This window comes from Nuphar pumila, chromosome 11 (genome assembly GCF_984573655.1).
Source record: "Nuphar pumila chromosome 11, dmNupPumi1.hap1.1, whole genome shotgun sequence".
NCBI lineage: Eukaryota > Viridiplantae > Streptophyta > Magnoliopsida > Nymphaeales > Nymphaeaceae > Nuphar > Nuphar pumila.
Genome location: NC_143259.1, coordinates 78,208,736 through 78,220,168, shown reverse-complemented (window position 1 = coordinate 78,220,168; position 11,433 = coordinate 78,208,736). Strand labels below are relative to the sequence as shown.

The following is an 11,433-nucleotide window of genomic DNA, read 5'->3' as shown; positions in this document are numbered from 1 at the left end:
TTTATAAGAATAAATCGTGCTAACTATTTTTCGATGCCCAGAAAGTGGATAGGTACAAATCGATTTGTTTCAGTATGAAAATATGTGTTATTTAGCATGAATAGTACAACCAATTGTAAGATTTAACATTCAGATTTACAAATCGATTTATTTATATAACGAATCCTTACATAAAACTCAACGAAAGACACAAGTTTTGCTAATCCGACAGTGAAGGAGAAACACCTAGAAGGTAGATGCAATCGATGGTGGCAACAATGCTCCAATTATGCTTCGACGACAGTAGATGACAAAAAGGGGTGCTCCAACGGCAACAGACGATGACAAAGGGTGCTCCTGCGGCAGCAGACGACGTCAAAGGTTGCGTCGTCAAAGAAAGCTCCTGTTACAACAGATGGTGCATCGTCAAAGGGTGATCCAGAACATTTAGGGTGACATAATGCGAGGAGTTTCTGTTAAAGCAAATGAGTTTACTCCTTAGGGTGAAAACGATGATGATTTTATCCTTTACTCAAAATGTCATTTTATTGTGCTGATGGCGAAAAAAGGGTACTTAAGTCTTTGCAAATACACCGGACTTTGATGCTAAGTGATGCTGACACATATGGGGAAACGAGCTCCACATGCTTACATAGGTGGCGCTATATAACCTGTTTCTACGTTGTATAACTGGTGTGTCTGCCTAACCCCAGCAGTGAAAAGATCAGGTACAAACAAATATTTGTGCATTAAACACCTGATCACCCTCCATCTTGAAGACAGGGGTGGGGCCCAAGACCTGATGGAGGGAGTCGGGTGCTTAATGCACAATTATTGTGCAATCATATTGCACCCGATCCGGACTCACCCCAGCTGGCCTTTAAATAAAAAAAACCCCACTGTATCAAACATATATCCATAGATCTAGAGATAGCTTCGTTAGTCGTGGGCACGAGGACGATGGCTTCTGCTGCGAGATTCAGCGTTTCACATCAGGGGTTCACTGCCACTCACTCAAATGGCGCTCGTCTCCCACTCAGGCTTCCCAAGCCACCACCCTCCTTCATCTCGACGCACCATAGGGCGAACAGATTGGTTGTGGTTCCCCATCGCCTCGGATCGTCGTCGCAAGGTCTGCCATTTGCTTACGCTCTTGCTCTTCTCATACATAACTTGCTTATACTATTGCTCTTATCATACATGGCCACCTCCATGGTTTCGCACCTCTCTCTCTCTCTCTCTCTCTCTCTCTCTCTCTCTCTCTCTCTCTCTATCTCGCGCTCGCGCGCGCGCTGTAGTTCGGCGTCGAATTTTACATTTTGAAACAATGACAATTTCGTGTGGAGAGGATGGTGGTCTTCTTTAAAACAGTTAACCGTTGTCTTGTTCTTCTTTTGTATGAGCCATCGAAACCATTCAAGAAGCTCTAAGGCTCTGTTTGGGAGACTTGCGCGGTTGAGATGGAAACACCAATTTCATTTGTTGCCAAGATATGGTTTTGCGAAAAATGTGGTGTTGAGGATGGAGTTGCCAAAAACGTCCTCTTGTGAATGGTGTTGAAATGTGGTGTTGGGTATGTCAACTCCATTCCCAATGCAGCGTTTTGGCAACACCACTTCTCCCAAACAGCAGAGAGCACGAGAGCGTGAGATTAACAAGGAAAAACCTGATATATTCTATATTCATTACCTTTCTGAGTGCCTAACTCTTGCACCTGATGAAATATAAGGAACGTCAAGTCCAATGTTGGAAACCATTTATAACCTGCAGAAAAAATTGAGCCGTTTCGATGGTTTGGGCAGAAAGTTTCCTCTATCCATCACTAGATGAAAAACTAAAGTTATACTTTTAATATTCTAAAAGACCCAAATCATTAGAGAGCGAGAGATATTGGGTTCTTCCATTTTCTAGAGACAAAAAATTAACTTGAGCAGAAAGTTTCCTGCCAATACATCACTAGATGAAAAGCTAAAGTTATATTTTTAATATTCTAAAAGGTCCAAATCATTCCTGTCCTTTAATTTAAATACTCCATTAGGAGCTACAGTTTGGCTAGTGTGTATATGTATATAGAGGTAAAACATACACGTGAGAAGACCCAATAACTCATTTGTTAAAATCATATAAGCTCTCTCTTTCTCTCATGGAGTTGATATTGCACAATCTGTTGTACTTTGCTAGAAAATTTATCCTTCTATTTCTCATTAGTAGTTTATGTTCAATGTTTCAGAGCTTTCAAGTGAGCTGATTGAAGACCCGAAGTTTGTTCCATTGAATGCTGATGATCCAATATATGGTCCACCTGTAAGCAGAATTTCACCATTTTGATCTACATAACTTTATAGTAGATCCGTCATATTGATTTAGTGTAGAATGTTTGCAAACTAGTTTTGGTAATCTAGGATTTTTTGCAAAGCCACAGGGCAAGTGTCATATGAAAATCACATTAGTGGAAACATAAGGTTTTATGCATTTTTTTACTTCTGTTTTTGTCTTATTGTTGAATAGTGTTTTACCATCTCCCCAATTTGTGCACATCTTTTTATGCACTTGATCAAACAAAATGCTTTATTTTGAATTCTCTACATGATTGATGGCTGTAATATTAATGTGATTCTTTATCTGATATCTAGCATTGCTTCTTTATCTGATACTTGGGGCTTCTAGTCTTCTGATTTGCAATTCCTTTCAGCGTCAACTACATCCACTCCATCCCAGCAACTTTCAAGAAATGGTTAGAATTTATCTAAATCCGTTGCGATCATAGGTTGCTAGATAAAATTCTATTTTAATTTGTCCAGCTTGACTTTGTTTTTCTTGAATTTTTTTTATCTTTTGGGCTCATGATCCACATGATTGGGAGTTGTTTCATTTGCATTTACAAACCTTTGCTAAATCATGATTCATCATGTTTGTGACTCTTGTCTTTATTTCTAGTGCTTCATTTGTTCTTTTTAGGACTTAATATTATTTTTTCTGCCTTCACATGTTTCAATTTGTTGGATTTTTTATATGCCATCATCGTAATTGTGAAGTGTCACCTCATCTGCATAGTTTCAGCTTTCCAAGTTATGCTGTTTCATTTAATTCCTGACTAATGCTACACCATGTGTAACTTTCTCGTCTCTGTTGCCATACCCACTGTCTTCCATCCCACTCCGCCTTTTCTTGGCACCCTGGACTTGTATCATCCTGGGTTGCATGTTTTGCTAGGCTATCCTCTCCCCCATTAACTGGAAGTCCAGAATCATGGTTGCAGCACAAAATTGATCAAGCTCTTGAAGAGTTGCATAAGAAGGTAGAATACGGGAAAAACAGTGTCTAGTGGTTTGAGAGGTTTTTCTCTTGGAAGACAACAAATCTGGCAGTTCATATGAGTGTCTCAAATAAATGATTCATAACAATGAGGTTTATGTAAAATTCTAATAGCCTTATTCACCTCCCATTCACATGCTATTCAATTTTTTGACAAGAAAAGTCTAGAATGAAATGGTTGTGCTGTTAAGAGATTTCAAATACCAATCATCAATAAAGCAAAAGAAAACATTGTTATGCACTGTAGTTAAAGTGCTAGGTGGTGTCTAGTTGTCAAACCCCATAAAGCCTAGTTGGCACCCAGGTGACATCTAAGCATCAACTAAGAACCCAAACATTTTTTAAAATAATAATGCAATGAAACTAAGATGATAGCATCAAGTTAGATGCTATTTGAAATATGCAAGAAACTGAGTTTTAGGGCACTGGAATGTGGTGGTGAAAGAAGGTGGGAGAGAGAGTAGGCACCTCCAAACCAACTTCCAAAATTCTCATTCATTATTCTTCTATTACAACTTCATTAGGTTTATATCCCCCCCCCCCCCCCCCCCCCCCCCCGCCCTAAGACTGATCTACACATTATGCCCAAAACATGGACTTTTTCCAAATTCCTTAAGATTCCCTTCATTGTGGGTGTCAAATGTCTGTTTCCCATACATTTCAACCCATGCCCGAGATCGAACTTAAAACCATTATACATTTTCATTATCTACTGCTGTCAACTCCACCCCCCTTGAGACACACCTTGTCCTCAAGGTGTGTAGAAGCAAAACATTGCTGATGCAATGAGTCAGCTACAGCGAGGGTTACTTGCACACATCTTATTCTTTGCAGCACATCTCTCTTGAAGGAGACCAGGAACATGAAGGGCATGGTGTTGCTGGGTTCCACGAGAAGTGGGGGAAGCCAATCCTGCAATAGGGAAGTGTGAGTGAGGAAAGACTCCAACCTGAGCACCATATGCCCTTGCTACACTACCCATTCTTGGTAATTGCATGTGGTCCACGAGTTGGCCATTTGCAATTGCTGCTGACCACACATGGTCACTGTTTTGATGCTTACAACTTCATCAGTACTACTGTCAGCTTTACCTCCCGGTTGTTGCTTCACCCAGGTGAGAACTTTTTGGGTAAAATCAATTGATGGGAACAATATTGTGCATCTTGTAGCACCTTGGAGCCATGTAAGGCTTGAACATAGCAAATTTAGAAATAATTTCCTTTGCTTCTCAACACACAAATGGTAAGTTAGAGTCATAGCAACATTTAATGAAGTATAAATTGTTTTAGCACATTTGAGGTCAATATCTGAAGTTAGCAGAGAATCATAAATTGATGTAGAAATTTCTGTTAGGTATCCCTTCCTGGTATATTTATCTTTTCATCAGGAAAAAGCCTCAATTGCCAATCTGTAGTTTGGTATTCCTTGTCAGTAGTTACTCCATAGAAGTGGCTTAACACATACTCCAGACTGTTCCTCTCCAGCTGCAAAACCTTTGAAGTTTTACACCAATACATATCCATGAGACTTTAAGATAAGGAGTGTCTGAATGACAAGAATGGGCCCATTGATTCCTGAGAGTACAACACCTAAAAAGACATTCATCTACATCTCTACCTCCGTGATTGTGTAAAGGAAGAAGAAATCTTCTAGCATGAACCAAATGTCCACCAACAATTCCAAAGTGGACTAGAACAAATGCCAACAACGGCACACTCACAAAATGCTCTAAAGAGAACACACTTCACAAATGCCTCTAAGGGCTTGCACAAAAGATAAAAAATATTAATTTATTGGATCATAAACATGCAAGATGTATAACATTGAATGAGGGGGATAACCCCTTTTTATATACACATGAGGGTCTCAAATAGACACGTTGGAGCTACTCCAATAGCTCTATTTGTAGCCGTTAGACTAGCTCCAACGGCTATTTAAATCTGGTCAACATTGTGTTGACCAGTCAAACCTAATAAAAAGAAAGGGAAAATATATTTACAAAAATGTATATTTAAAAAAAAATATATATATATATATATATAATGTAAAATCCAAGAATTTTCTAAGCATTTCCATGATTATTTATAAACAAAAGTGGAATTTCTACCTAAATATGGTTGACAATTTAATTGATATTTAAAGTGCATTTAAGTTATTTTTGTGGCATTTAATTGTTGAATATATTTAAATTGACATTATTGGTTAATTATTGGTATAATGCCATTTACTAGTTGATTATATTTAAATTAACATTTGACTTGTTAATTATATTGGCATTTAAGTGTAAATAGTTGTTAATTTGCCATTTTCTCGCTAATTATGATTTAAGTGGCATTTATTAGTTAATTGGCAATTATTTTGCTAATTTTATTTAATTACTATTTGTTTTATTATATTTAATTGGCATTTAATTGTTAATTAGATTTAATCATCATCTAAGTATTAAGCATATTTAATTGACATGGGTGGTACATTTATTTAAATTGACATTTTAAAATTTGTTAGGGAAATTAACAATTTTAAATTGAGGATTTATTTGCCCAATTGGGGTTTTTGGACCCACTTGGACTTGGACCACTTGAAATGGGTCCAAGTGGGGGTCTGATTTTTTTAGAACTCTATAAAAGGTTATAGAGAGAATCAAGGGATGGAGAGGGACATGGTAGTGGCCAAGTGGGCCAAGTATTGGGGGAATATGCCAAGAATATTTTTTCTACTACCTCCACTATCTCATTTCCCTTGGCCGACCTCTCTTCTCTCCCTCCATTGTGTAGAACCTTCTAGAAAATTATAGAAGATTCCCTCCTCCACTCACATGGGCTATAAATAGCTCCTCACCCCCCTTACTCTCTCTCTCTCCATGAGTTTTGGAAGGAGGCCCTCCCTCCTTCTCCCAAGTTTCTCTCTACCTCACCTTGTTCAAAAGTTGAAGTAGGAGGACTCTCTCAAGCTCCCTCCCTAGATCGGTTTTGGAGAAGAGGACTTCCATTGCCCTCTCTCTCTCCCATTGTTCATCTCTTTTCTCTCTCTTGGTTTTGAGAAAAGACTCCATTAGAGCTTGGCTCTCAAGCTCACACTCTCTCTCTCGCTCAAGGTGGTGAAGGAGGCTCTCACGAATTAGAGAAAGGCCTTATCTCACGAAAATTGGGGATTTCTCTCTGTTAAAAATCCACCTGTACCTGCATTGAGAAAGAGAGAGAGGGAGAGACGAAGAGAAGAAAGCAAGAAGGGGTCTGTGCCTGTCACGATTTCTATATTGAAATCGTGACCTAAAATAATTCATTTATAACTTTACTTTACACAGGTATGGATCCGGGTCTGGTGTATTTAGACCCAATTAAAAAGAAGAGAGGTATAACGTATACTGTACACAATCTTTACATGGATCGGGTCAGATCCTTTTGCACCTTTTTCACCCCCCTCAAGTTGATCATGGTTTTGGATCATGAACAACTTGCCTTTAAGCATCCAAAAATGATCCTTTGTTAACTCTTTGGTAAATATGTCTACAACTTGTCTTTCAGTACTGATGAATTCAGGCTCAATCTCTTTTTCTTCAACCTTCTGTCTCACAAAGTGTTGGTCAATCTCAATGTGCTTAGCACGACTGTGATGTACTGGATTGAATGACATGTTGATAGCACTTTGGTTGTCACATAGCAAGGTAGTGTGGGAGATCTTTTCTCCTACTTCAGTTAGTAGATGCCTGATCCATGTGACTTCGGCGGTAGCAACAACCATAGATCTATACTCAGCCTCAGTGCTTGATCTAACGATAGCCTTTTGTTTTCTACTGCTCCAAGAGACTAAATTTTTTCCAATGAAGACACAATATCCTGATGTAGATCTTCGTTCGTCAGGATCTCCTGCCCAGTCTGCATCATAATATATAGTAAGTTCGTGCTCATCTTTGCCATATGACTGTGGTGAATATATCAATCCATCCCCAATAGTCCCTTTCAGATATCTAAGGATCCTCTTGACCGCTTCCATATGTCCAGTACGTGGCGCATGCATAAATTGAGACACTTGATTGACTGAATAAACGATGACAGGTCTAGTGAATGTGAGGTACTGTAACATTCCTATTATGCTTCGATACCTGGTGGGGTCATCACATAGATCTCCATCATCAGCGCTAAGTTTTTGACGAAGCACATTGGAGTTCCTAGAGGTTTGCAGTCTTTCATGCCTGCCTTGCTGAGAACGTCTACGATGTACTTATGCTGAGTGAGTGTCAAGCCATGAGCCTGGTTATTAACTTCTACACCAAGAAAATAACGTAGAACTCCAAGATCTTTCATTTTGAACCTCTGACCTAGTAAGTCTTTTACTTCTTGAATATGGGCTCAAGAGTTTCCTGTGATGATAATATCATCGACATAAATTAATAATAGAGTGGTCACAGTCTGACTTTTAAAAATAAATAATGAGTGGTCCAGCATGGAACGTAAAAATCCATGTTTCTGAATCTCTAGCGAGAAGCTATCAAACCAAGAGCGAGATCCTTGCTTCGGACCATAGATAGCTCTGTTTAACCTGCACACATGGGTTTTACAATTTTGCTCTTGATATCCAGGGGGTTGCTCCATGTATACTTCCTCCTTTAAATCTCCATGTAAGAATGCATTTTTCACATCAAGCTGACTCAACTTCCATCCATGTTCAACAGTTAGAGAAATAATAATTCGAATTGTTCCCATTCTTACAACCGGACTAAAGGTCTCATCATAGTCTTGCCCTGCTTCTTGAGTGAATCCTTTTGCCACAAGCCTTGCCTTATATCGTTCAGTGGTTTCATCTGGCTTGTACTTTATTTTGTAGACCCATTTGCATCCGACAACATTTTTGTCAGGTGGTCTGGGAACAACTTCCCAGGTTCCACATTCATGCAAGGCTTGCATTTCATCATTCATGGCTTCTACCCATTTGGTAGAAGTGGTTGCCTGATAGTACATAATGGGCTTATCTTCCTTATTGAGGGCAGTTAAAAAGAGTTGAAGATCCAAGGAGAAGTTGTTATAGCTAGCCCACCTGTCAATAGGATGTCGTATGCGGTTTGATTTTCTAACCTCAAGAGTATAAGAAGGTGCCAGATTGGCGACTGAGACATGATCTGAATGGCTTGATGCTATCGGTCTTTGTCTAGAATAGACAATGCCTTTGTATCTGCCCGGTACTTCCTCTGCATTCTGTGATCTCGACGTCCCAGGGTTCTCAAACATTTCTTCTTCTTGTTGCACGCAATCTGAGGAACATGCTTCATTGGAGCCAACAAAAAGTTCTGAACTCAGCCAAGGATAATAAACTTCAGTTGGCATGTTCATTGCGTCAGCTTCGTGATCAAAATTTTGTTCATCGAAGACAACATTTCTTGAGGTTCTGATGCGTTTGTTGGTGGGATCATAACACCTATGTCCTTTGTAGTCATCTGTATATCCCACAAACCTACATTTCTGGGCCTTGTCCTGAAACTTATTTCTTAGGGACTGATCAATATGCACATAGCAAACACATCAAAAAACACGCAGATCATGATAACTAGGATGAGCTCCAAAAAGACCTATAAGGAGACTTATTTTCCAGAACAACCATAGGCAGTCTATTTATCACATGTACGGCAGAATGGAAAGCTTCTGTTCATAGGTTGATGTGAAGATTACTGTCATGAAGCATACTCATGGCACTTTCAACGATATGCCTATGTTTTCATTCAACAATCCCATTTTGTTGAGAGGTGTGAGGGCAGGACACCCTTCTTCCTATTCCGTTATTTCGGAGAAAAGAAATAAAATCACGGGATGAGAATTCTCCACCTCAATCACATTGGAAAAATTGAATGGACTCAGAAAATTGATTTTTGACCAAGGAAAGAAAATTTTGAAACAAAGAAAAGACTTTCGACTTATTTTTTATGAAATATATCCAAGTGTATCGAGAATAATTATCAACAAAGATTAGATAGTATCTGCTCCCAGATCCAGAGGCAATCGGGGCGGGTCCCCATACATCAAAACAAATTATTTCAAAAGGTTTTGAAGCTCTCTTATTAATGGAATGGAAAGACAATACATGACTCTTGCATGAAAGACAACTGGAACACTTATGACTGCTCTCATCCCCATTGAGACTTTCTTTTGGAATGAGATTATTAGAGACAAGTTTTTCAATAAAATGACTCCCACAATGAGAAACAAGATGGTGGGATCCATCTCCCATGACAATCTTACTTTTTCCAAAATAAGGAATAGGGTTAGAAATTTTACCTACATCGCCTGTCACATGAGTCGCTGCCCCTGAGTCGACAAACCAAGTGCCTTCGTTACTCTGCTTCAATTTCAACTCTGACAAGGCAGATATCAACAGATCTTTAATCTCTCCACTGTCTCTGGTATTTGTGAATCTTCTTTTAGTTTCTGTCTGTGGACCCTTTTCTTTATTCTCTAAATTATGCCAACAGTTCGCCTTGATATGCCTCTTTTTGTTACAAAGGCAGCAAGTCGGGATGAATCTTGGTCCCTGCGCATGGGTTAACATGTTTGGAGTGAGAAGCAGACTACGCCCTCCATATCCACTTCGCCCTTGTCCTCCTCATCCCAGTCCTCTACCATAAATCAGGCCTGTGGCAAAAACTTCTTGAGAATTTGGGTGAATGTGCGTTTCTTCATAGAATCCCTTCAGAGTCATTTCATACTAAGAAGACCACATGGAGCACTTGAGGCTAGTTTTTAAGGTACAACGAGAGACTCTACGTAAAGAGGTCAAAGTGCTCATTTGCCCAACCAAAAAGACTTTTCTTAGGGCATTGGATCAATTTGGCTCGTAACTCATCAAAGGTAGGAAGAACAGGAAGGCACAATAGTGAAGTGACTATCATATTGTAGTCACATCCCAATCCACTAAGAGTTTGTTGCACCATGTCATTGTCACTTATGGCACATCCTATAACTGCAAGCTGATCTGTGATGATCTTTATCTTGTTTAAATATTCCATGATGGTCATGGAGTCTTTTCTTAACAACTGAAATTCCTTTTTCAGAAAAACCATCCTTGCTTGAGAAACCTGCGAATACGTCTGAACCAGTCGTTCCCAGAGTTGTAGTGCCGTATAATTGTCGGGAATGGCAACAAGGACCTCTTGAGACAGAGTTGAGGTGATGTATGCAACAACTGATTGATCTTTCCTTTCCCAATTGAGAAATTCTATATTTTTGACATACACGATCAAACTCGCTCCTTGATCATCTTTCTCTTCTCTCAGAACAAATTCTGGTGGGACTGGGGTGGTTCCATCCAGGTGACCTAAGAAACCTTGGCTCCTTATAAAAGGAATGATTTGTCTCTTCCAAATCAAGAAGTTTGAGGTATTCAACTTTTCAGAAATGAGTTGGTTGAGAAAACTTAAAGAAATATTTGATTGAGAGGAATAAGGATCCATAGAGAGTGAAATTCATTAAGAGTGTTCACGAAGTGCAAGAGTTTTTACGAAATGCTCAACCTTTTTTTTTGCGGTTGTCAGATTCAGAGAATAGAGAGACTGAACCTTTTTCTATGCACTCCAGAAAACTGATATTGACGTAAAAAAAATCATATCATGTAATGATAAAAAATCAGTTTAATAGTGACTTAAAGATATTTAGAACTGATTTCGGAGGAGAGTATCTCTTAAATGAATTCAAGAAGTATCTTGAAGATAGTGATATTGTTCATCAAAGGTCATGTCCTAAAACTCCTCAAAAAAATGGGTTGGTCGAAAGAAAACATAGGCATATCATTGAAACCACTCGAACTCTTCTTCTAGCTCAAAATATTCCAAAAAACTTTTGGGCCGAAGCAGCTCTTGCATCCTTCTATCTTATCAATCGTTTGCTATCTAGAAATTTGGGTAAAATCTCTCTTTTTGAAACACTATATAAAAGGAAACCAAATTCTAACAGTTTGTGAATTTTTGGTTGCAAATGTTTTGTTGACGTTTTTGGAAAATGAGAGTGGTTTTGAAAAGAATGATTCTCATCACGAAAATGTTGACTATTCTTTCCTACTTGACCTATTATCTAGTAATGATGATATGTCTAGTGATGATGAAATATCATCAAACCATGATAATGATAATGATAATGATAATGATAATGATAATGA

The 11,433-nt window shown here is 38.7% G+C and overlaps 1 protein-coding gene across 4 annotated transcripts in view; it reads left to right on the top strand.

Moving 5' to 3' along the window:
- Positions 1-897: 897 nt before the first annotated feature.
- LOC149822440 (vacuolar acid trehalase) overlaps positions 898-11,433 on the top strand; it is a 215,540-nt gene continuing 205,004 nt past the window's right edge. For 3 of the 4 annotated variants that reach the window (XM_089981481.1, XM_089981484.1, XM_089981480.1), the window contains exons 1-2: positions 898-1,111; positions 2,210-2,283. In XM_089981481.1, the coding sequence (XP_089837607.1) occupies positions 940-1,111; positions 2,210-2,283 (246 nt within the window). In that variant the 5' untranslated portion in view covers positions 898-939. The remainder of the gene's footprint in view (positions 1,112-2,209; positions 2,284-11,433) is intronic. The other variant, XM_089981482.1, reaches the window with a different exon arrangement.